General features: G+C 40.4%; 1 protein-coding gene across 2 annotated transcripts; it reads left to right on the top strand.

Annotated features, from left to right (window-relative positions):
- The first annotated feature begins 3221 nt into the window (after positions 1–3221).
- tet2 (tet methylcytosine dioxygenase 2) lies at positions 3222–27285 on the top strand. Of its 2 annotated transcripts, none has more exons than XM_028400067.1 (10): positions 3222–3825; positions 18575–21529; positions 21606–21696; positions 21810–21903; positions 22020–22228; positions 22418–22568; positions 22662–22751; positions 23128–23265; positions 23436–23790; positions 23900–27285. In XM_028400067.1, exons 2-10 carry the CDS (start codon positions 18619–18621, stop codon positions 25231–25233), a joined length of 5373 nt encoding a protein of 1790 aa, XP_028255868.1. In that variant the 5' UTR covers positions 3222–3825; positions 18575–18618; the 3' UTR covers positions 25234–27285. The 2 variants fall into 2 exon arrangements, with proteins under 2 accessions (XP_028255868.1, XP_028255876.1); XM_028400075.1 differs by lacking the exon at positions 3222–3825 and adding an exon at positions 13071–13110.

The raw sequence follows: 27285 nt of genomic DNA, 5'->3' as shown, positions 1-27285 counted from the left end.
CAAAATAATTCAGACCAAATTAATCATGAATAATGAGGTCATGTCAATTTGTAGATAAATTCACAAGAAATGTTAACACAGCTACAAAAATAGGATACATATATTTTCAAAAGTATCCGGTTTTTGGTAATCAAAGACACTGGTGTAATATGATTGTGTATTTTATTGGCGGGAATGTAGACACACATGATACATTTTCAAATGTATATATTAGACTCTAAGATACAAATCCAACAAAGACTAGTGATGTTAGTTCCATATACACAGAACAGTTCAGTGTTACAAGAAAATATTTTGTTATTCTTGCTGCTGGCTCAAACAGTGCATCACTAATATATTTTCTATATATATAGAGTGATTAATTGTCATTAAAGAGAAATTTCAACTCTCCAATCTCTTGTGCATCTTGATAGTTACATACTTTATATGAAAAACATTTAAAAAAGGTTTACTCAAAATTAATGAATGTGCTTAAGCTTTTACTTTGAAAAAAGCAAATCCAGGATGTAGGACTATAAACAAGGATGTGACTTGTGTTGACACACAGACCTTGGAGCAGAAGCCCAGGTCTTTGACCCGAGGATCTCATAGGCTCCTTTCTTTGTTTTGCTTAGCATAAATCAACAAGTCTACGGGCCCAGAAGAAAAACACCTTAAATCCCTCACTAATACTCATCAGCGTCCTTAGGTGTGAAATCAGTCAAGTGACAAGTGTGCCTAAATTTTGATGACCCTGGGTCAGAATGAGGCCACAGCCCTGTGTTTACAGATGAGGTGATGGCACATGCCACTCTTCCTTTGAAATCTGACAAGGTGAGAAGAATGACAAGATAATCTCTGATTTACGAGTTACAGTAGCTCTCCAGGAAAACTGCCCTGCAAGGAGCACTCTTGCCGGATTGCTTGCAATACACATAACAACAGATCAATGTGGCCAATTTAAGACCAGATGTTATGTTGCTCATTTATACGTAGGTACAGATTAATATGTTCATTTATTATAACAGCAGAGGAAGTAGCAGTTTCTGGCAGTCGGACCTTTCTATTGTAAGTTCAACAATTACTCTTCTTTAGCTTTGTTCTGGCTCTCAGACAGTGCCTGGAACATGGAAGTAAACATTTGAAGCTGACAATGTCCCTTTTAGCAATTCTAACAATAAATCATGTTACATTTAGTGTTATTTGGTGCATTTAAACATTCACATTCAGGTATTTGAACATTTGGTTACAGAGAACCACACAGAACCACCTAGACAACACATCATAAGCCGTGATCATTCTGCAGTCATCTAAAACACACCCTTGGTTGCATGTAGTTCCTCAGTGGACCCTCATTGGTTCTCTGATTGAACCACTATTATTCGGCTGGAAGCCCGTAGCCTGGCAAGGTGGATTGTCGTGTGAGCTCATGATCTTCTGATTCTCACAGGAATTCAGCTGCCTTACAAGGTAAGAAAATTCAGACGTCCAAGTCAAAGTGGAATGCACCAAAAGAGGAAAGTATCTTGTTCTTTGGATACATCACTATATTCACCAGCTACTTGCCAATTGTGTCTATCTGTTGTTCAGTGAGGGGATAGTGGAGTATGATGCCCGTTTATAGAAATAACAGCTAACCATCAGCTATAACTTAATATATCTATAAAATATAAATATTGGTCGTAACTGCAACAAACTGAACCAACTTTTGAGTTTGTCTAACCACAGATTCAACCAGACTGCTAACTGACAACACTTTCTTGTTTACAGCAATGTCCTGAAGGAACAGGAAGATGGAAGAAAGCTAACCAGTCCAAACTGCCACTGAAAGCCCTGCAGCATTGATTACTGTTGCACTTCTTATGGTGGTGGTAGAAGCAAGGTTTACTGCCTTGCTCGGGGGGTGCTTTGATGGCAGGTCACGAGAGGGGAGAAGAGATCTTTTTTTCTTTCTCTCCTAAGACATCACAACTCCCCTGGGCTTTTAAATTTTGCACAGACTAGTTCTCTAACCATTAGCAGGCAACAAACAACAAATGACAAGCCGCAGCCCAGTGTGTTTTATTAGTATCTCCACCTTTGTGACCAGAAGAGATTTAACAGGGAGATCAATGAAGTCTTTTGTTTTTTACCTGATTGCATGCTAAATGTAAACCATTAATAAAGCAGGAATATGACCAAACTGCAACCAGTCACATTTAAACAATTCAACCCATCTATCAATATTGGTCTATTCCAGCAAACACATTATTCTGAGACACTTGTGTTTCTGGAAATATACCGTGCAAAAGGGGTCTATTTTGTCTGTGCAGGATCTGTGTTGCAGTCAGTAACTCCGCCTTCCTCTCTCTGCCTCTTCCCCTCCCCCATTCTGTGTAAAAACAAATCTCCTTTTCTGCTCTGAGCCTGAAACTATTGAGTCAACAAATGTCACTGCAGCTAGGCAGGGGCTGCTGGGAAAGAGGGTGGGTTCTTTTTTTAAGCCTGAAATACAGCTAAAAGCAGATTATTTTCAAATAAGACCCACCTGTTAGTAAAGTAAAGGAGGAATTACACAGTAAAATGAATGGGGGGTGCCTCAGACTATTGAAAAATGCCACATTCATTTTTCCCCCCTCAACAAACTGCTAATACATGGTCACTGGTTAGCTGCCTGTTTCACCAGGCCAAAAGGACAAAGCAGCTTATCTTAGAATAGTGAGGCTGAGTGGAGATGACAGTGTGCTCCTTTGTATTCCTTCTAACCACTGGACTAGGACTACTAAAATATACAATAACACACTTTTGCAAACTGAAGTAACCCAGCTACATGAAACCTATATGTAATTTGCAGCTGAAGCTTTAGCATTTACCTGATTATAACACATTATTACTCGTGCTATTTCAACAACATTCCAGCGCTAAATTTGTCTTTTAAACCACCCTCAGCCCCTTTCTGTCTCACACTGCTCTCTCTATCTGTTTCAGGCCCACGTGGCCAGTGTCAACAGGAGGTGGGTCTTGGCAGACACATGAAGCAAAGTACGCTGCCTGCTGTATGCAGGCTAAAGAGTTGTCTTACACCGTGCTCTAAAAATGAGCCAACTGGCCAACTAAGGCGTGCCAAAATAAGACACAGCCGTTAGAACTGAGTGCAGGCATTGCTCAACTGGTTGGACTCCAAAGCAGACACACGTGATTGTTGCTGTAATGCTCTCAAAAAGGCAGTGCAAAGGGGAACTCGGTAACCTATGACAAAAAGGGAGGGAAAAACCCTGAGTCATTTTGCTTCCTGTCTGAGAAAAGGAAGGGGGTGGAGGCTTCTACTACTCTGCCCCAGTCAGACAATTGAGACCAGTGCAAAATTCAACATAAAGTGCACTGAGGGGGTGGAGTCCTGTCCTGCCTACAGAATCCACTCCAGTGCTTCAGGGCAGCCATAATAGTGTTCACTATTGTGTGCGGCTGAAGAAGAAAAAAGGAGGGAGCAGAGGGGGAAAGAAAACCTGTCTCTTTGTGTGGGAAGGACTCAGCAGGAAAGTGATTTTGTGATTATTTGAGTCTGCCACCAAAGCAAGGCTGGTCCCCCTGACCTGCAACAACATCTTATCCACTCTGTGAGCCTCTGCTGCCTTATACCGGAGTCACATATGAGTGTGCTTCTCAGGCCGGAAAACAGCGACACCCGGGCTTCTCCTGATGATGAGAGCCGACGTCAGACATGGTTTCCATGAATATTGATGTGGAGGATAGTCTGTTTCATAGAAGAACAGAAGGAGGCAAGATGGCTGCCCTTTAGGATTTGTTAAAGAGGAGATCCAGACGGTTTGTTGGAATTTCTACAAAGTGGAGGGACGTGAAAAGAAGGTGAGGATTTGCTCAGTATGTTTATCTTTCATTTACTCTTCTCCTCTTTAAGCTGGAGTGTATTTTTGTTGTTTTATTGTCAGCTAAGGTATAGCTGATCTCCCCCGACGTAAAAAAGCAAGAGCCAACATAATAAGGAGGGGATATTAGATAAAGCTACTCCAACATGGCTGACAGTTTTCTTTCTTTTTTTGCCAGCAGTAAATGACAGACACTTTCTGTGTTTTCTTGTGTATCCTGTCTTCACTCAGCATTCTTGCTCAACACATCGTAGAAAACGGTGTACTTAGTCTGTTCAGGAGTTTTTCCTTTAGGCAGAATTGCCTGTCTAATGCTCACTGTCTAAACATTTCAACCTTACTGTTTCACTAGGCATGTAGTAAGTATGTGTGTATAATATGTGTTTTTGCACAAACACGTTTTATAAGAGAGGAAACACATTTTTAACATTTATGTGTAATTAATGGCTATTACAGAATGACAGGAAGTGTTTCCCTGCATCTGACAATCATCATTCCTGGCTAACACAGCCTCTGTAACTGCTCATTAAAATATCATTTTCTGTGTTTGTGCTGTTCAGTAGGCTTCAGTAGGAATACATGTAGGAGAGTAAAAAGTCCAACCTGGACATGTCTGGCAGTAAGAGCTGGAATAGCTTCTGGCTTTGTGTATCTCTGTGAAGCTTTCATTGCTTTCACCACTGAATGACAAGCAGAAACAAAGGCAAATACCAAGGAGAAGGCAAAGAGAAGGGAATTATAGTGGAAACGTGTAGTGAAGGCAGGCAAGGTCAGAAAGCACAGAAGGAAATGAAATCCTATCCTATTGCACCATTAAGCGGTGGGATTGTTACCAGAGAGCAGCAGTAAACAATTTGTTCTTCAAAAAAATGGAGTAAACTTAAAGCAACAACAGACTTCACTGGAATCTATGTTTTAGTGCATTACAAGAGGAATGTGTAATTAATGTCAACAGTATGCAAATTCTTATCTCAATTAGTACATATGTAATTGTTTGCTAGTTGTTTTCTCCATTAAATCACTAAGTACTACTCAACAATTAACATCTGAATGGCCCATTAGGATATAACAGATCTCTAAGGTTGTGTATTCCACTGACAGTCGTAATGTAGCTACAGCATGGCCTCAGGTCACAAGCAAAGTAAAAGCATGTCTGCAAGGTGGAGAGTAAAGACTGACCTTTGATTGGGCACTGTGACTTAACAGTATTGACCATCTGCAGAAATAATACAGGAGGCTCAAGCTCTAAGTTTCCAAAAAGAACAGGATGCATGGATTAAAAAAATCATAGAGCTTTTAATGTAAAAAGATTAATGATCTTTCCACTTTTAAGTATGAAGCAGAGAATCTCTTTTTAGTCATGTCTGCTTGTCAGTAAACTTTTCACACCAACAATAGTGGGGAAGCGCTCTGATGCAATTCTGTGGCTGTGTTTTGATATGGCAAGCATGGTCATTGACTGTGTTGTGTCAATATGAGTGCTTAAGCAAGGGTGTTCGCCATAAGGTATGTTGTGACTGCACAAGATCAGGTGATCCAGGCCTTTGTGTGTGTGTGTGACTGGTGATCCCACTGGCCCATTCATGATGTTAAGAAACTGTAGATAATGCCTCATGTGAAGGTGTCATGTGAAAGACTCCATCTACACCATTGTTACAGTGAACTGTCTGTAACCAAGTGCAAAGTTTGCTAGTAAAAGAACATCATTAATCATTGTGTGGTGTATAGTTTTCCTTTGCTGTGTTCAGCTGCAGAGGCTGCATTTACAAATGTTAATAATGACCTCCTTTATATTGCCACATTATAAAATAAAAAAAATAGAGCATGTAGTCACCAAAGTGAGTCTCTGCCTGGCTGCTGTTACATCAGCAGCTGAAAAGGCAGCAGAGCATTAACAGTGCTATAGCAGGCTGTGTGGGGGGAAGGGCCATACAGATCAATCACATGCACATAGCTTCTCTCATCTATCCACACCTACAGATAAAGCCATGCGGTTGGATTGCTCCTTCGTCATGGCTGTAAGTCCCCTTTATGTCACTCCCAGGGCAAAGACAATATCACCTTTGGGAAGAATGTGCAGTTGCCATAGCGTTCCACAACAATGCTGTCCAAGCCCTCACCTCTGACCCTGCTCTGTGCAGCCCACATATCATTTTTCCAGCCAGGGGCTGTTGCACAAATGATGCAGAAATAGGCCCAGTGTCAGGCTAGACATTTTAGATTGCACTACCTGCTGGCTGGTTGCAGCTCAAATGCTTTGCTAAGACAAAATGGCGAGATAGTGAGGGTTGTATTGATTTCTACAGTATTGATTTCCCTCTTGTGGCACTATGGGGGTTGTTTTTCTATAGAGAGCCAGACAGAAGCAGCAAACCACTGCTGCAAAATTGCAACCTATTTGCACACATATTTACACATTCGCACAGAATTTAACCACCAAGAGTGCACAGCAGTGCTGAACTTTTTGTTGCAAAATGCACAGAACTGCATAAAATATGGCTTTTCTACATATAAGTGGCATATTTAGCCTTAGACAGCCCAGTGGAGTTTTGATGTATTTTACAAATGCATGTCATAATATCATTTACTTGTGAATCATTTCTCTCTGTGTGACTGAAAAACATTGTGGTTTTCTAGTGAGTTAAGTGCTTAAAAGACTCACAAAAAACCAAATCACAAAAAACATCACACACTACACACTACATCCACATCAGGACCCAACAAGACTCTTGGCTACCCGCCCTATGAAGGACCTACCTTGTTAAAGAGACTTTAATGTACGGCCTGTTAGTCATTGTTGGTATTGTAAAGTTGCACTAATGTTTTTATGAGTGCGAGATACCCAAATGTCTTCTGTAACTCCTGCCCTACATAAATTGTGAATCCAGAGTAGGACTCGTGGCCGCCTTCTTTCACGGAGCCGTGCGTTGTTAGCGAGTTGAGGTGTAATTATGGAGTGGGAGTGATAAGGCTCTGTTTGATTGGCACAGGGCTGGAGGGAGTGTTACTGGCCCTGTGAGCATGTATCGATGTCACGGTTTACCTCAGGGGTGAGACAGCGAGGGCAGCGACTCAAAAGCTTCCTCCACGTGAGCACATGCACATGGCCGCTCTGTTTACAAACACTATCCTGGCATTCCGCACAGAGAGAGGCAAGTGAGATGTTACGTAACTGCCCCAAAGCGAATAGCATCCATTCCCGTTTCCCGCCAGGCCGCTCCTCCTACGCTTGGACAATCTTCTTGAATGGCGTTTTCGCTGATTCCGCTACTAGAAGCTAAGAATAAAGAGAGAAATAGATGGCTTTAGTCACATCAGTGACTTTGCCCGAGACGGCGGCGAGACTGTGAGCAGCTTTTTTTTTAAATGCCATTATGCATTGCTTTGGTGCAGGTGGGGGCGTTATCAGCAGGTCTGCTAAAATTTTCTACCAGGTTAGAAAATTCCATTGGCTTCCTTTAAAGTTTCAGATACAGGGAAGTAAAAAAAATCATGCATAAAACCCATCATATGCAGTGTAAACTACCGGGGAACAAACACTGTGGAAGACAGTGTTCCCTGCAATGGTGTTTTATTACACTGCACTGTGTTATATGAATCATTGCTAAAAAAAAAACATGCTTGGCCAGGTTTTTATCATGCTGAAGGATTTTTGAGAACATAAATGGCACTGAGAAGCTATAGCTCTTAAAATGTAAGAAAGAAAAGGGCAAAATATATTTAAGTCAACAAGATAAATGACCTCCTCTCATACAAGCTGTGGCTTTTCAAACGAATGTGTAGCAACAAGGTTACAAACTTTCACTCAGGCTTTAAATAGTCAGGCCTAACAAAAGAAAGACCTAACTTCATGCTGAGCTCTGACCTTTACTTTAATGTCAAAGTGTTTTAAGATCAATCAGTTTCAGTTACATCAAATCAATAACAATGGGAGGACCTTACATGTGGTCTAATTTTGAAGCATCCATCGGGGTTCAGCTCTCAGGACAATCACTTGTCAAAATGTGTTTTCAGCTGAAAAACCAGGCTAATCACGAGACGTTCCATGGTTATTGCTAACCCTTTCATGATCTGCAAAGTGTTGTCATCTAAAAAGGGTCTAAACTGATCTAAACAATCACTTCTGATTGTCATTTGCCCTCTTCTAAAATGGCTGTCACATATGAAGCGTTTCGCTGCCAGGAGCTGTCACAGAAAAGGTTAGGCCCCATGGCCCCCTGTTGTCTACAAGGAGCACAAAGACAGACAGCTGGTCCTGATTGTCATTTAGAAGCGTAACCTTAGCAAAGGCTTTGAATGACATCACTAACTACTTCTGAAAGCTTCGAGTGGCTCAGGCTCACTATTAGGTTTCTTAAGTGGAATGTTCATGTGCAGCAGCAGCTGGTGTCTTTCGGAGCCATGGTGCTATGACAACTAGACCTGGTTGCTTCCATGTACATGTTGTCTGAGTATGATTGAAATACTTGATGAAACGCCTGGATAGAATCACAACAAACCTTTAATCCCAGGACAGTGACACTTGCTGTTTTAAGTTTCTTACCATGTGAAGGGTACAAACTGTTCAGTCGCACAAGTTGCACAGCAGAATGACTGCTGCCATATTTGAATTTTGACTTTAAACTCAGTCACAATATACACTGCATTTAAAATAAACTAATGCCCCAATTAACCCATGTGGTATGAGAATGTGAGATATGAAACAATCCTGAATGTGAAGTAAGAAATCATAAAAATATCCTTCACTCAAGAGGGATTTGTGATTCACATTTAATGACACTACGTGCCTTTCATTCAATGGAGGAAAAAAAGGGAGCCTCGGAACACCAGCTTTAGTCAGGCTGCTTGGATAGTGATGAGTGAAAGAATATTACATTTGCTTTCCAGATGACTAAAGAGCACATAACAGATACTTCTTATTCAAAGTTACTTTTTGGCCTCATATCTGATTTGTAGGGCAGCTAACTAGCATTGCTTTGCCGGGGCAATGAGTCCACTAAGAGGTCCTTTGCAGTCATGACTGTGTGCTTTTCCTCCATGATAATGTGTCCCAGGGACTTGTTTACTGTTCACCTCCGCTTCCTGTTTATTTGAAAACTGGTTTGGATTTAGACCATTGCAAACAAAAAGGAAATGTTTGTTAAACATATCTGCTTATGAGCTAATGACATACAAAGACAAGGAGTCAAACTGAAGAAACCAGAGAGCCACATAGTGTGGCTGAAAATGAAATGAGGATGAACAGGTCAGCATAAAGTTACTCTTTCAACATGTATTTCAACATAACTGAATTTCTTGATACGCAGAAGTGAAAATGTACCCTAGGTGTCTGAATATGTGCCACTATTAAATTACTGGAGGATTCTATGCATAAAGCACGTGTGTGCACCATGGCAAAGCAACCCTTTCTGCAGTCAGCCGTACTGGGGTAATGTTTAGACCAGATGGGCTCTGAAGGGCTCATAAGATGGTCGCCATGGCTACTGTGCACTCAGAAAGAAATTTACTTTGCTCTGCGCACAGTTCATCAACTTAGTCAGATATATCGACTGTTGCATAGGCACAAGCGTTTGGGGGCAGGCAGTTTGGGAGGAAAAGTGTAGCTATTGTAAGGTGTTGGGGGAAGATTAGGTTAGTGTGTCTGTATGCTCAGGAGGACATTTCTTAATTAGAGTGTCCATGTGATGCAGCTTGAAGGCTCAGAAAGAATAGTTTAGGCTCTCTGTGTAAGCTTTGCTCAAGGAGCTTCAGAGCTAGGCAGGGTTTCTTTTCAGGCAGTGCTCAATCAACAGGAAAAATTCAAGACTAACAGGTTCATGCAGTGAATGTGGGTTAACGTGTGTACTAACTGGATTGACCTCTTCTGGAAAACTGTACTGTGGCAAATGTAAACATCTTTGATGAACAAAGACTTTTAAGATCAGATTCTATCATTTTTACATAGTGGTAAGTTGATGTTTTGTAGAGTTGATTAATGACACAGTGGTCTGTTAACAGCAATCACTGAGGTGGTTTCAGGATTAGTAAGTGACTATAAAAATACTTGTCAATTTTTTTTATTTAGCTTTTTGGCAGATTAAAAAAAAGAAAGAAAACACCTGACTATAGACAAATGTAGCACATTCCAGTGATGATGTCAGTGTGTGTAGTTTTCCGAGAATACCTGCTAAACTAGTTGTATCAGAAATGTACAGAGGCGGGGTTTATCCCCTAAGCTGCCGAGTTACTCATCCCAGTGTCATCTACAAGAACGTTAAGCTTGTCAGCAGTGTCATGCTTTACATTCAGTGATTCATCAGATACTGCTTTGGTATTCACCTCAAATTCTAAGTACGAGAGAATTTATACAACTTATAGTCTATACGTTTTAAGTTATATTGATAATTGAAACTGCCCTGCATAATTCTGAAGGCTTGAATTGAGTCAAGAAAAACTGTCAATATGTGGCAGGCAGAATGCAAAAAAACTGGTTAAAAAAATCCTCAAATCACTCATAGCAAGACAGCTTGTGACTTTATGAGTACATATATATCCTCTAAACTCTATTATTTATTGTTTTTTAAATTAATCTTCAGGTAGTTGTGTACTATGTCTGCTGTTGTAGTGATGCATCCTATTGTTAAATGATTTTGCTTCATATTCAAACTTCTTGATTTCGGTTTCTTTAACATGTTGTGGGCTAAACCTGTAGCACATGTGCACCAGCTTCTGTGTATGCTACTCACTAACACTTACTGAAACTTATTCACTAACACAATCTTGTCTGTGGCCACATTTGGTATGTCAAACAATGCTGAGCTTAGGTAATAATGTAAAACTACAATCAAAGAACGCACAGGGATAAAAAGGTATTGGAGCCCAAAGACTGCAGAGGGAATCTCCACAAGCCAGCCACATCTGTCTCACATTAGACATAAAGAACAATGAGGATTGTACAGATCCCTTCTTCATATGGAGGGGGAGGAGGCTCTCTAGGGAAGAAATTACAAACAGAAGTGTATGTCTTCTCTGTCCCTGTCATACTCTATTAATTTTCTCTTCAGATGCAAACAATAAGAAAGGCATACTGACTTGAATGTACATGTCTCTGCATGCATATATGTTGCATACATATCCCCTATGAATACAAAAATGAGATTTCTGTATTATATTTTATGGGACGATTGGGTAATTTGTTGCTCATGGCAAGCCAATTCTGCAAGCACTGCTACCCTAGTTTGGGGTGAAGTGTGAAAGCAGACGTGTAGTTTTGGGCTTCAAAGCGATACCACCATGATTATGCAACAGTCCGGTGATCACAGACCACAGGCCCTATCAACAGGTAACTGTTCTGCACTACCTGACAGAAAAACTAGGTCTGTGGTGTACAGTCAGACCCTCCCCCATACAGGAAGTCTAGCTGCAACCTCTCTTGTTATTAATGGAACCAACATGTGTCACATTGGTTACTCTGAATCTTGAGCCTCTACATTCCTGCTAATAACCTTCATCTGCACAGTAAGCAATACAGATGTGATGATAGACCCATCATCCTCTGTGGCTGAAAAAAGCCTCAGAGAGGCACAACCATCATCCACATGTGTTGCAACATAGCATTTCAGGCTTGTATTTTTAAGAAAGATGCCTATTTCCCTCTTCACTGCTTAGCAAACAAGCTGAAGATGTGACTATCCATCACATCTAAAGTTAACAAATGCTAAAGCTGAGGATGAGGATAGACACTTCTTCTTACTGGATAGTTTGGAGATCTGACAGCCTCTCAAATTGTAATCCTTTTGCCATTTTAACCACATCTAGTACACTATAATCACTATGAATCATGTAAGTTCAGTGTGAAATGATTAACAACCTTAGTGGTTTTATAGGTTAAGGGAAGTGTCACAATCTAATTCTCAGACAAACCACAATTCCATACTACAAAAGTAGGCTAGTAGGCTAGTAAAGCTTCTGGTAAATTCACTTTCCCTTTACAATTTCAAACAACACTGTGTACCTCATGTAAGTATAAGCATAAAAGTGCTTAGTGTTCCTAAGATCATTCAGGTATAGCAACAAAATCCACAATGATTTGCTTGCAGACACAGGGGGTCTTTGTTTCTTAGCCAGGGAGTGTCATATGTTCAGACTGACGGATAGAAAGAAAAAGGGAAGGCTTGACCATGAGATGCATGGTGGCATGAGCATGCCATGTGACATAGAACAAATCACAAGGAGGCTCTGGTTAAGGAGTCAGATGTAGAACATGAATGAACATTTGTACTATTGGTCATTTGACCATTACTAACAACACATGCTACTTGGACATTACTCTACATTGTGCTGTATGACTTGGTGTTTTCTGACCTTCCACACTTTCCAGATGACTCCCCCTAACTTTGCCCCACACATTCTCTCCAGTGGAGACAGGCCCCTCTGTTTATATGCAAGCCATACATCATGAGCTGTCATAAAATGTCTACACAAACGTAGCATGGAATAATCAAGCTGTGCCCTAAGTCAGGCAAATGTGCATGAATAGAATAGAGTTCTGTTGCTTAGATATAGCCAATTTTGTACTGCTATAAGTTTAAAACCAGACCCATATTCCATTTGGAAAAAGAGATATGTACCAAGAATCCACTATCAAAATCATTAGTAGATTCTAAACAGTTTTTCAGCCTTTGCTTTCACGTTTACACAGACCGCTAAAATGCAGAGTTGTGGAAACATTGTCAGAGGTCATTAGGTTTGTGGAGCAGAGAGTTCAGCTCTATATTTACAGGAGGGATTTAAACAGTGTAGAATGCAAGTCATCTGACCTGATTACACTGTTACAGGCTTGCTAAGGATGAGGTTTCACTGACAGCTCAGCTACACAGTCTGAAGTGCTCAGTTCCAATCTGTTAACATACACAGCAATACATCACTTATTAACAAAAATATTCAGCAACAACTGAATTTCACTGTAGTATCTGAATTTAAGTTTCGTTAGAGATTAAATCAGGTTTAAAAATCATTTTAAGCTACTGTTTGTTCGCTGTGTGTTCCAAGTGTTAGCTGTTCAATTACTTCTGTACAAACTGAGCCACAAAATAAAAATGAAATGAAATCCACTTTAATCTTGTTTTTACTATATTTTTGTGTTTTGAAGTCATGTAAGGTTTGATGAACCAAACATTAAAGATACATTTTCCTTTGTACTATCTTTCAGTTCAATTTTATCCCATCATTATCACATGCAGTGAATAAAAGGGGAAGCAATACTACAGCAATGGTGAAGTTACTCGTAGTAAGAAGTGACACTTTTTGTTGTGTATTAATATTTACTGAAAAATGGTAACGCTTGCTGGGTTAATGTTACATAGTATTATACTGTGTGGTTAGGCTGCAGAAGTTGAGTTACAGTTATTATAGACGACATTCTGGGGTTTACTTTTTACGGAACCCTCTGACAATTTATATGAGTTGGTGCACACTCTATGTTCTTATCTTTTAAACAGGAAAATACACATTGACCGTTTTCAGCAAAGAAAAGGAAATGTGCACTTGAGATTATGGCTCATTCCTTTGACTATTCTACAAAACAGCTCTGTGGCTTGGCAAGTGTGTGTTTGATTTATAGGTCTGGTTCACATCTCTCCTTTTTTAACAGCAAGGCTCTTTAGCCTGACTGCCTATAGGTCTCAACCTGAAACTGCAGAGACACGAGTCTGCCAGCAGCTGTCGTTAGTGCTGAATGTCACATGCGGCTGCCAAGTCACGCCAAACAGACCCCATCTACTATGGCAGCTCTCATATTTCACTAGCTTGCCCAGGGAATAACAAAACACAGTGCATGTCCAGTGCATTAAACAGGGTTACACTGAAGATAAAGAAACGTGCTAACAGCAGAAATAACTACCTACAATTCTCTATTTGTGAATTCTAGTGTGAACAAAAATAGAATCCTCTGTGAATTAAAGCAAAACTATGTTGAAAACAAAACATTTAATCAATGAAATAGAGCTCAGCTGTCACATGCATTATCTACCACCCTTTGAAGACTTGTCTAAACTATCCATTGTTTTGCAGTGTCCAAGAGTCCATCCTTGCCTGCAGGCTTCAAAGCACTAAAGCAACTGACCATATATAAATGACAGCAAATGTACAGCTACAGAGGCTGTAAGTGTAGCCAGTGACTGTCTAGAACAGGCTGATAGTTGCACAGGTTAGATGCGAGGCAGCACATGAATGGTACACATAAGTAGAGGTGGACCTTCGATGTAATTACAGGGCAGAGGTGAGGCTTTGGGAGAGGGTGGGAAACCTAACAACAGAGGCAAACTTCTGGAGGGAAAGAAGCCTTTGCTGAGTATTCAGTATTCAGTTTGAACCAAGTAAGTTGGGTAATATAAACTGAAACAGTGCTCATTCCTGGTGGACATAAGCTACTAGAAAGAAAACCGAAATAGATCAAAGCATTATAACTTCCAGCAGGCGTCCACACGAACGCCACTGCAACGTCTCTGGTTTAGTTTAGTGCTCTACTTTCAGAGCAAAAATACAACTCCATGTGAAGCTAATAAATAATTAACAGGATGCAGCCAATACTCAAAATGTCTGTAATCACACAGTCAAAGTTGGGTTTACAACATTGCATAATTGGTGCGTGTGTGTGTGTGTGTTTGTACGAAGCCTAGATAGGCGCACAAACAGCTGGGATCTCTGGCTTTGTTCTGGGATTGCAAAGATTTTTTTGTTGTCAGTGTGGGTGTATCCAACTGTGACAAGCTGCTTGTCTCCGCTCAGTCCTTTGTAAACCCTGGAGTGTCCCATAGGAATGGAGCCACAGTGAAAGCAGCTTAGCACGAGTGTTCACCCTCTGACTTTGTTACTGATTTACAGGCTGCACTGAGGGCCAGAAAAACAATGGAGAAGTCACATGGGGTTGGGAAAAGGGTATTCACTCTCTTACCTCATTGTTATGCCTTGAGGAATTGTGAGTCTAAAAAAAGTTGGGAGCATTAGCTCATTTCTTAATTGTTATTCTTATACTTTTAGACATGGTGATGGTATACAAAGGGACATATTAATATAGGGACCATAACTGTTCACAACTCCCACATGGTGTGACTGCACTCATTTGTCAGAATTACACAATTCCGTTTTAATGCCTCTGACATAATCATAAAGCAGCTTAGAGACATTTCTGTGCTCCAGTGGTACTTTACATCTGTTCTGAAACTTTCTTGCCCAAGCAGCTAATAAGGCACCTCATTTTTACTCTCAGTTTTATAGAGCTCCGTGTTACACTCTTTCAGCTTTACAGCAGTCATTTAATTTGAATAGACTGCTCATGTGGCCATGGATTCATATTCCATTAAAAGTCATCTTAGAAGGCCATAACACAGAAAGACTTACAGACACTACTTTAGATTAGTTGTAATTTAAGTGCATGCTCAAAAAATAAGATGTTCTTTTCATTACCACTTCATTTAATGGTACAAATAGTCTAACTTTATTTACTCACTTTATGATTATGACTTAGTTTTCTATGTTCTCTTTATCTCTTTACAAGTTCCTTTTCCCTCCCTTTAAATCTTATTTGATAATAGCAAAGAAGAATTTCCATTAAACTCAACAGTCAATATTTGGGATGTAAGCTGCCCCTGCTTTACTCAGAAAACAGAAAAACAGACACTTGGAGACTGTTTTTGTTTTTGGTGTGCTGCTTCCCTTCTCCACCTGCTAACAGGCAGCTGGCTGCTGTACTATGACAACAGTGGGAGCTTCCAGACACCCTTGTAACAGCTTGGCTCGTTAGTGGGAGATTTAGCACTCTAACTTTGGAGGTCTGGAAGGCTGCTAATGTCCTGGAAGGGTGATTGACACAGAGAAGTAGATCATTATGTCAACCAGCTTGCCTGCCTAGGCAAAGCTTGGCCTGACAGTTTCCCGACGCCTTGGTCCAGACACACGACTGGGCCACAGCTGCAGTAGAATGACATTTTTTCCCCTCATTCATGGTCCACTTGACCAGGCAGGACATTGTGGTTAACGAAATACAGGAGCTTGTTTCTGTGTCTGTCTGCATCTTGAGATCTTGAAATGGCTCTGCAACTTTTTTGAATTATGAAAAGTTTTTTCTTTTACTGAAAGTTTTTGTGCTGATATGTTACCTTAGATTTGCTAATGCACATGTGAGTGAAACCAATATGAATGATTATGAAAGATGCTTTCTGTGTTTTTTTTAGCATACACGTTTAGTTTTTTAACATTTTTTTCTTTTTGTCAGGTTTTGAATAGAACACATTGCTATAAGATAGCAGCTGTTCGCCAGAATTATAAATAGTTATATCAAGTTCCAGATGTAAGGATCAATGATGGAGCACAATTATGCCAAATGAAACATGCCATAGTACCTCAAATATTTAGCTTTTATTCCTTCCTGTTCCCTCCAAACATCAGTCAGTGCCTATAGTAGACCTATAGAAGGTTTACATTAGCAGTATGATCTTGTGGGAATCTGGAGCTGGATCTAATTATGGTTTCAATCTTTGCATAGTACAGTGTTCTTGCTTTGTGTTTAATTTAAGCATGGCAGTTGCCAGTTCTGACCACAGACTTCAAATACAACTTAAACCTGTGACTCTTGGAGAAACATCCAACCTGGACCTACTGTAACTTGTTGTCATCAAAAGATATTTAACATGAACATTTTTAACAGCACAATGACAAATACGCACTATGAAAATATGATAGCCTTGTGGTGACATTTACAAGTTATACATTTAAACTGTGGAAATGTACATTGAGTCAGCATCAAATCAACATGCACAGCTTCTTATAGATAAATCTAAAAAGTATATAAACACCTTCCAACTCTAACCACACATTTGACATTTGTTGTTTGGAGTACAGTGATGTGGTGCAGGACACTTACATGTCAGTAGTCAAAAGTTTGGGTTCGGAAACTATATCTTTTGTCTTCTTCATTTTGTGAGGTAATGTTGCTCAGGGACAAGCTGAACATGAAAAAAGCCACATTTACTGCACTTACATGCTGAATGGAAAATGCAAATCTGTCTGTTCTTTCTTAGAAGTAAGCAGGAAAAATACATTTAAGCAAAGCAAATCTATCTTTTGTGTCCTACACTATTCACTTTGACACTCAACACTGAGGCGCTCATCAGCTACACAATCCTCGGACATCTGCAGGAGAGTTGCTCGTAATTATGATGGATTAGACTGCAGCTCTTTGTACCTGTGCACTGCAATGGTTTTGCAGATGCTGCGCATGTGACATGAATTAATAATTGAGGATGGGAGACAAAAATCAATGTTATACTGGAATCACTGGAATCTTATTTGCATTTGGTGGAGGGAAAGGACAAGGAGATCAGATGAAACCATAGGCTCAGCTTGATGCTTAACCCTTTACATCTTAATTCCAATATATCAGCTCTATTAATCTCTAAAATGACTTCATACCTACAACTCTACAAAATGAATAGCTAGCTCTAGACATATTTTTTGACATTTTCTCTCCACTGTGTACCGTAAATGCTGATTACATACTTTTAAAGTACACATTTAAAAAACTATGTTTTGAGACCAAATTCTATTTTGGTGTTAAAATGCTTTCCTTAAAATCACATGTATTGAATAATTTCATGTATCCAAGAGGACTTTCAGACCATTTAGGAAGAAAAGGTAGTGAACTTGTTCTGTAGCATATTCAGTTTACATTAGAGACTTGAAACATGCATGTAATGATTATTAAGTTATTATGACTACCAATATATATAGTATTATGATTTATTACAAAAATGAAGTCACTGTGGGAAACACTTTTGGCTGTGAGTACATGTTCCATAAGTATAATTCCATTAACATATGAGCTCACAGAGCTTGAGTTTTGCCTTAATAACAAAGGTCTTATATTTGGGAGCTGAATAGAATTTGCATATTTCACATTACAATGCAGTAAGGCCACATTGTGAAATATCTCCACTCAACAGCTGACGAGCAGCCAAGTCCTCCTCCCATCTACCATCTGGGACATTAACCTTGCTTCCTACTGCCTCCAATCTCCTTGAATAATTTAGTTTTTAAATATATTATGAATAAAGCTATGAAATATATTTTTTACTATACAACGTGGTTTATAGGTTAAATTTTTCTTTTTCTTTTCTTCTTTTTCTGTTTGTTCACTATGTTTAGAAGAAAAGATGTGTAATTAGTAATCAGAGAAAAAGTTTTTTTTCTAATATGTACTCATTTCTTTTACCTGTCACACAGTTTTAGGGCAGAGCATTTGCCATGTTAAGTTTCTCTCTTAAGTAGTTTCCACTAGCTTTTAGGTAGAAAATATAACCTTCAAAGGACACCATATTGCCATGCACAACTGATACTGATACTGCAGCAACACAAAACATGTACTTTGTGGACACCAAATACAAAACAGTGACCAGTACCAAAACACTTTGATGACCTCTAGTCTGTATTCTCTTCTCTTTGCTCACTTTCTATACTTGTTCCTTGTAGATGATGAAGGGATAAGATCATTTTGAATGAAATTCTGTTTCTATAATTGTGTTGCCAGCTGATAGATTCAGTGCTAATGTCATTAGTACTATGCAATGTCATGAAAAACATTTTGATGCACATCATTTCAATCAGTTTGTATCATATGGTTGTTATTATCTGTAGTTATTTACAATATCTGTGCAACACAACTAATTACTTCTCTCCCGCTTTCTGCCTCATAGGTTGGACAGAGGGCAGCCCTGTGTATGGAATCTGAGCAGGCCAGATGGAAACAGAACAGGCCAGACATGAGACGGAAGAAAGTCTGATATTAGCACAGTTTGGCACCTCTCACAACATCTCTCATAAACTTCAGAATGGAGGTCAGTCTACAGAGGGCGATTCTCTGCAGGTTACTGGGGACACAAACTGGAACCGTTACAAGTCCAGCACTGGTGCTAACTCCATGAAGAGGCACAGAGAGAACTGTAGCAACTCTGCTTCGGAACAAGGGCTGTTTGATCAAGCATCCTACATGATGAATAGAGAACTGATGAATGGAGAGTTGAAGCATGCACTCAATGAGCAGTCCTTATTGGTCTACCAGTCAAAGAAAATAAAAGTAGATTCTGAATTTAAAGGAAATGATGATTTGAGTTCCAGTTTGGTGGACAACTTTCCTGAGTTGACAAAGTCATCAGAATTTGAATGCAGTTCCCCACAGACGGAGATCAAGTTGGATAAAAGGAACTTTCCCAACGGAGACTTTTTCTGTCTACCACGAAATAAACAAGTTCCAAATGGTGCTATATCACCCCCCTCAACCATTGAAAGCACTCCAGGTGATCTATTAGAGAAAACTTTGTCTCAGTATTACCCTGAGCAAGTGTCAATTGCACCACAAACATCTGGATCACAATTAGGTGCTGTCAATGGTTCACTGGCCAATAAGCTCTCCGGTGAAGGTGCTCAATCCCCTCTACCCTCAGGATTGCCCAATTCAGCACAGATGCCTGACTCACAGCAACAGCAACCAGGTGAATCTGGAAATGCTGAAGGAGGAAACAATTATAACTCTGTCAACTATGTAGTGAATGGATACTCCAACAATTTTAGAACAGACCACCAGCAGCAACAACAGCAGCAGCCACCATCTTACTCTGGCCAGGAGATGGCTCTAGGGCAATTGCCAGGCATGATTCCACCAACAAGTAATGCTAATAACTTACAACAACATCCAAATGGTGCACGGTGTTATCCAGATGACACAAATACTCAAGGTGTTTATTCGAAATCCCACCAGGACTTTAACCACAGCTCTTTTATGGAGCACAGTCATGACATCCCCACATCAGAGACCGGTGGATATGGATCGTTTCCCACCTCTGGTCTACAGAAGATGGGACAAAATGAGAAACCTGAATCTGGTCAGCATCCACACCATGGCACTGATAGGGGCCTCCAATGTGGGATTCAATCCCATGACTTTAAAGAAACTGCTGGGAACCTAAGCAGAGCTGGCAGTGCTGGACCCATGGGGCCTAGTGTCCAACAGTCTCATCACACTGGGTTAGAAAATGGGATGGAGAACACATCTCAACAGAGAGCCAACTCATCCTGTTCAACTTTCAACCAGAGAGGCTGGGTACAAATGCATTCTCCACATTCCCAGAAGCAAGCACCAAGTGTCCCATCATCTCAGGCTCAAGAGCAGGACATGTGGAGGGGCTTCCCTCCTAAGCCTCAGTCAGAACAGCAGACAGCTAACCAGGTTTTTAGCCAGATGTTGGAGCCAAACTCAGTGCAAAGATTACAGACACAGGCAGTTTTCACAGACAGCAGCCAGGGGTGTAACAGCTTCCAGAAGAAACAGCAGGACTGTCTACCAGCCAAAACGCACTGTGTTCCAGCCCAGCACAACACTGCCCCTGAGTGGCAGCAATCAAAATCTAAAGCACCTCAAATGCAACAACCTCTTTCCCAGAAAATCCCTGAGCACAGTAGCTTCCATCAACATCAGCAATCAGACAACTACCCCTCCCAGGTGCAGTCAGAGCACTTATGTGAAGACCCTGACCTCCAGGATATACTGTCACCTGGGTTTTTACCAACACAGCAACAACAGCACTGTAATCTTCCACGTCCCCTGTCCCACCCACCACAATTTGAGGGGCAGCACCTGAAATCTCCAAATTACAGACCACATAGTCAGCCTCAGCCAGGACAACAGCCACTCCAACCAAACCAGCTTCTTGGAACCAATTCTGCTCAAACCAACCATCAACACGCCCAACAGAGTGATCATACAACATTCAGTTACAGTAACACAAAAGAGATGCAACAACATCGAAGACCATTTCCACTGAATTCAAGCAGCAGTAACCTCAAGCAATTTCAACCTCAGCAGCCTAACAACCACTGCCACCAGCCAAACCATGTTCCTCAGATGTCAACACAGTCACAACCTCACTTACCACAAGGTGCGTTAAACCAAGAGGTGACAACACAGATGTATATCAAAGCTGAGCAGCAGCTAATGTCACCTTGCACACAGTTCCAAAGGGGACCTCGACTACCTCTGGGATCTGTAGATCCCCATGTAGATTTTCAGAGGCATGAAGCCTTGCGTATGCATCTGTTAAAACGACAGGAGCACCAAGGCCTTCCTCGTCCCCCTCAGAGCACTAGTGACCCCAAACATGTCCTGAAAGCTGTAAAAATGGAAAATGGACCCAGATTTGAAACGCAGGTTCCACAGCAGCTGGAGCAACAGTTACAGATGAGAGAGGCAGGCATAGGTCAAATGCAAGTTAAACAAGAAAAACAACAATTCTTATGTGAGCAAAGCAAAAAGCAGGGAAGCATCTTGGCCTCTATGGAACAAAGCTTGAGGCAGTATCAGCTTTCACCTGTGTTTGAGAAGAAATCACTTGTCATCAATTCTTTAAATAAAGTCAAAGTAGAATCATCTGGACCTGTCACTATCTTGTCAACCAACACTGATGTGAGTGGAATCGAATCCTCGGCAGCTGCCTCCACTGTACTTCCTAAGAAAACACCAGATTCCACCCCTAAAAAGGAGCAACTCCTACAAAGTTTCATGGACTCTCCTATGAAGTTATTGGATACCCCTATAAAGAATCTTTTGGACACACCCATGAAAACACAGTACGACATTGCATCCTGCCACTGTGTTGGTGAGTTTCACAATGTGGCTTCTTAAATAATGATTGATTGGTTGCTGTAAATATAAAGATATTTTTCTTTATTTAGAACAAATCAGTGAGAAGGATGAAGGTCCATACTACACACACCTGGGATCAGCACCAAGTGTTGCTGGTATACGGGAGATGATGGAGAAAAGGTGAACCACTGATTTGACCTGCCTGAAGTTACCTTAAATATGAAATGTGTCAATTAAGACGCTCTATGCTTGTTCACTTGTGTTACCTTAATGGCTGTAATTCCACTTTGAAGGTCTGGCCTAACTGGTCGCTCCATCAGGATTGAGAAAGTAATATACACCGGCAAGGAAGGAAAAAGTACACAAGGGTGCCCCATAGCCAAATGGGTAATAATCCCCACTTTAAAAAAAAAACATTTTTGTTTGTGATATATGAATCACCTTCCCTTGTTTTTTCCCACAAATAACTAACTCTGCATATTCCTGTACTTGCTATGTTTTAGGTGATCCGTCGGTCCAGTGTAGAAGAAAAGCTACTGGTGCTGGTGCGGGAACGTGCTGGTCACAAATGCAACACAGCCTGCATCATTGTTGTAATCCTGGTCTGGGAAGGAATCCTGCCCAGTCTGGCTGACCGGCTCTACGTCGAGCTAAGGGAAACTCTAACAAAGCATGGAGCCCTCACACAGAGACGCTGTGCTTTCAATGAGGAGTAAGTGATTTGCTATTTGGCTAGGCTAGTAAAACATTTGTTCTAACATTTCTCAACAGTCCTAAAGTGATGTATAGGGAAAGAGTTATTGTGACTGTTTGGTTTTAAGTGATGTCTCTGACTTTAATGCAAGACACATTGATTTGGTTTTGTCCTGTTTTTTTTTTTTTTTTTTTTTTTTTCTTACAGGAGGACATGTGCATGCCAGGGATTTGAACCTGATGCCTGTGGAGCATCCTTCTCCTTTGGCTGTTCCTGGAGCATGTACTACAACGGCTGCAAGTTTGCAAGGAGCAAAATACCAAGAAAATTCAAGCTACTAGTAGATGATGTAAAAGAGGTATTTTATTTAGATTTAAACTATAAGCAGTATGTACATTTCTGCAATACAGAAACTAAGTTAAATTAATATTGCCATTTTTTTATCTTTCAGGAAGAGAAAGTAGAGAGAAGCTTTCAGAATTTGGCAACCATACTGGGCCCCTTGTATAAAACCATGGCACCCGAAGCATATGGAAACCAGGTGAATATATCTGAACCTTGTATATGGGGTTATTTATAGTTGTCTTGGTGCACTCCCCTGTGCCTTGTTTTGGTGTTTTTTTCTAGTCTGACGAGAGCAGAAATCTGTTACATTTAAAGAAAAAAAATAAGGGAAAACAGTGGAGGAATCGGCCAGTAAAGGCGAGAAACATTGAGTGTTAGATAGAATTGTCTATGGGACCAACCTGTACTAAGATTGTTCCCGGTTCCTGTGTGGTGACAAACTTGAAAGGTTTACTTATTAATAAATTAGTCTAAAAGCACAATGTAATATAGTATATATTGTTATAGGTCATGGTTATTTCTGAAAGTACCAATGTTTCAAGAATTTGTTAAACTCCTGCTCCTGCACACAGGTGGAACATGAACACAGAGCACCAGATTGCCGTCTGGGTCTCAAAGAAGGCCGTCCCTTCTCTGGGGTCACTGCTTGTTTGGACTTTTGTGCCCATGCTCACAGAGACCTCCACAACATGCAGGGAGGAAGCACTGTGGTAAGCAGAACTTGTGGAACATTTAGTACTTTTGACAGTGTAATAAGTCCAACTGACATAGCAGCTCAAAGTGCACATCAAGCTGTTCTACAAGCAGACATGTTATTTAGCGTGCACCATATTGCAACAAAAGAAGGATTTCTCTCACTCAGCATTAAATTTCTTGATAGGTGTGTACACTGACACGGGAGGACAATCGAGAGATTGGTAAAATACCAGAGGACGAGCAGCTCCATGTCTTACCTCTTTATAAAGCTTCAAACACTGATGAATTTGGCAGTGAGGAGGGTCAGCAGGAGAAAATGAAGTCAGGGGCCATCCAAGTCCTCAGTGCCTTCCGCCGTCAGGTGCGCATGCTTGCAGAGCCCGCCAAGTCATGCCGGCAAAAGAAGCTGGATGCCAAGAGGGCAGCTGCCAACAAGAATGCCATGCTGGAAAGCGCCAATGATAAAGCAGAAAAAGCTCTCCTGGCCAAGTCAAAAGCTGGCACTTATGAGAATAATGCTCAAAGCACTCTTGTGGCAGGTAACAGTTATTCTGTTTTGTTTCATAACTTGTAGTAATAATTTGCAATTTTGGCTACTAAAATACAGCAACTTTTGCATTTATTTTTATTTTCATTTACTTATTCCAGGTGCAGTGGGAGCTGCCTTTAAGTCAGGTCAGCAGTCACAGCCCCATGGGGCCCATCATCAGCGACTACAGCAACAAGGTGTTCTTCCCCCCTATCCTGGCTCAACAAACGCTGCTTTCACCAGGTTCCCCAACCATCCTGGGTCTTTTCCAAGCACTTCCAAGCCAAGCAGCATGTATCCCCCTCAGCCACCAACACCTGCCAGTCCTTATCCTTCCCCACTGCATGTACCAAACTCTTACATGAATGGATCAAACAGTCCATTTCCAGGTTATCAATGTAATGGAGGGATGCCCCTTGACAATTACCATCCATACTCAAAACACCTGGACATGTATCGGCAACCCCAGCCAGCGCTTTACTCAGAGCAGCAGTACAGTGTACATCCACGTTTTGAGGTCAATTATACACCAAGGTATGGTGAACCAGGTATACAGATCAATGGTTACAATGGAGGTGCAATGAGACCAGTTCATCCTATGAGACCTTATGGGCCTTATGGTCCTACCAGGGCCTCAGGCCCCCAGTTTATGAATCCTCTCTCAAGAGCACCCTCAGTCCATGGAGGCCTGGATTATGCAGGTGTCAACAAAGGCAACCAGTTTGGAGAATACCCAAATCCATACCTATCTCAAAGCCCTCAAATCTTGCCCCCAGGCCAAGATCCTTTCCATATGCAAATCAAGACAGAGATAGGTATGTCTGGCCCACAGATGCTTCCAGCTGAGCTAAGTGGTCGGTGTGTAAACCCTGACATGCAGCCAGGGTTAGGTCTGCCTAATGGGAGCCTCATGGGGTCCAGTATTAAAGAGGAACCTAGAACACCACAGACACCTACAACCCCACAAAAGCCTGAGATGTGGTCTGACAATGAGCATAATTTTTTGGACCCGGACATTGGTGGTGTTGCAGTAGCACCTAGCCACGGCTCTGTCCTTATCGAGTGTGCAAAACGGGAGCTCCATGCCACTACACCTCTTAAAAATCCAGACCGTACCCACCCAACGCGCATCTCTTTAGTATTCTACCAGCATAAAAATTTGAACGAGGCAAAGCATGGTTTGGCACTGTGGGAGGCCAAGATGGCAGAGAAGGCTCGAGAGAAAGAGGAAGAAGCAGAGAGAAACGGTGGTGAGGGGACACCTAGCAAGAGCAGCAAGAAGGGGGTGAAGCGCGAGCATCCAGAGTCATTAGACACCACAGTGGAACCTCCTTACAAGCGTTTTATCAAGGCACTAATGGAGGGGTCCTTGTCAGGCACAACGAACACATACGTCAGTACTTCTCCATATGCTTTCACTAAGGTCACAGGACCTTACAGTCGATTTGTATAGAAAATACTCATTATGATTTAGAAGGTGCTAAATCTATAACAAACAAGGCCACAGGCTCCAATGCCTACTCATCAGTGTCCTGGTGCATAGTGAAAGGACAGTGAGATCAGATGAGACATAAATCACTTCAGGTCTTTCACCTCTTTAATAATCATGCTTTACTAGTTGACCCTACTAAGGATGTATTTATTTTTGTTTGGTAACTTTTGCAAAATACACAAAACTCTGGTGCTTTCAGTCTGAAACATAATCTATTTTAGCTGAAACAAAGTTTCATTTTTGATGGCTTTATTTTTCTTACAGAATTTTGGAGATGTAAAACACTGACTTTGTAAATGACAACATTCACGGTGCTAAAGTGCGTGCTTATTACTAGTCATTTCAATTCAAATGCCTTCACACTATAACCACAACTAACTCTACGAATGACACTCAACTACTTGTGTCAACAGGACACTGAAAATATCATCAAATCATCAGCATCACAGTGGTTTTTTGGCAAGTCAGTGTTTCTTAAAGCACTTTTGATAAAAAAAAAAACTTAAATGTTTGAAGCAAAACATTTTTGGTAAAACCTTTAAATCAAACAATCTGGTTACACTGTTTTGCTGCATAATTAATTTTTAATTATCACTAAAATTACATCGATAAGCTTATATTGGTGTTTTTTGTACAATCCATGGAAGCTGTTGAAATTCATGCAAAACAACTTTGAAAATTATTATGTTGGTGCTTCTCACTTTCCTATGTCCTTTATACTGTATATTGAGCCATTCTTATGGTGCATTTTTAACATTTTGACAAAAAAAAATATGTTTGATTTTTCCAGGTTTATTTTGTTGTTAGCAACTGTCTTTTAATGTTCCTTACTGGAGGTTCATTGAACAAACCTGGATTGTGAATATTACATGTAGTTTTATGTCTGTGGTGCTTAGTAAATGTGCTTTTTATACACTGAGGAACATGAAACAGGGTAAGCTCAGTGTCAGTTTCGGAGGGCAGCTGGCTTGCTGTGGGGTCTTTAATTATTGTAATCTAACTGTAAGATAAACATGTGAGATTTGTACAGTAAATTAATTTCACTTTTTGGAATTACTGTTGTAGACTTTGTGTTGAAATGCTAAAAGCCTATTTCATTGTATTAGTTTGGGTTTCAGCTGATTTTATTTCATAAGGTGCTATCTAACCTGCTACAAACACACAATGTGAGACTCTGGGCAGTGAGAAGGCTTTTAAATAATGTACAGTACAAACCAGTCATATACCTCAAACCTAGTTTAGCAATAGGATTATAACATTTTATTTACTTTCTTCATTTCTAGATTTCTTTTCAAATTGTATGGACAGTTAAAGTTCAGGCCACCAAAAGGCATAGAAGTTCATTTCTTACTTTCTCATCAATCTGTTAGAAAGTATTACTTGAACTTGAATCTTTGATATTACTGTAAAATCAGGGACATTTCCAACTAATCTTGTGTACATCTTCATTGCCTGTAATCACCTTGACTTCCATATTCAGGGACTTGCCATTGTATCCTGAATCCCCCTACAATTCTCATCTACCATATTTCAAAGTTTGAAATTATTTTGTGAGGATTATAAATTTTATACTTTTATTTTAGTTTATAGGATGATGGTAATCGTTTAAAAGTAATCTGAACATATATGCACTGAGGTGACTAAAGGGAATGATATTGACAAAGTAAAAAGCAATTTGTTAGCTTTTTTGCTATGAGGGCAAGACCAGGGCCATGATTAATGTAGTTGCACATCTTTGTGCCTGTGTATAGTAAATTTATTTATAACCACTAAGCAATTGTATAATAAATTTCTTCCCTGTCTATTTGATTTAAGTAATGCGATATATATAATTGAACAACAGTCATGGTATAGTAGAAACTCACCCCATTCTTTTTACACATTCATTTGCTGAAAGCACTTCATTTCTTTTTCAGGAAAAAAAATGTAATAAAGAATTACAAAACATTTTATTTAAATGGATTGTATATGTGTTTAAAAAAATAAATTATGTCACATTGTACATACCAAGAA

Source organism: Parambassis ranga, chromosome 1 (genome assembly GCF_900634625.1).
Source record: "Parambassis ranga chromosome 1, fParRan2.1, whole genome shotgun sequence".
NCBI classification, from domain to species: Eukaryota; Metazoa; Chordata; class Actinopteri; family Ambassidae; genus Parambassis; species Parambassis ranga.
This window is presented reverse-complemented; position numbering and strand designations above follow the sequence as displayed.

Bases quoted from the DNA above. Each gene is read 5' to 3' on its own strand.
- tet2 (XM_028400067.1), top strand. From the start codon at position 18,619: ATGGAAACAGAACAGGCCAGACATGAGACGGAAGAAAGTCTGATATTA. The intron at 22,752-23,127 runs GTGAATATATCT...TCCTGCACACAG, and splicing joins CCGAAGCATATGGAAACCAG to GTGGAACATGAACACAGAGC. The intron at 23,791-23,899 runs GTAACAGTTATT...TACTTATTCCAG, and splicing joins TCAAAGCACTCTTGTGGCAG to GTGCAGTGGGAGCTGCCTTT.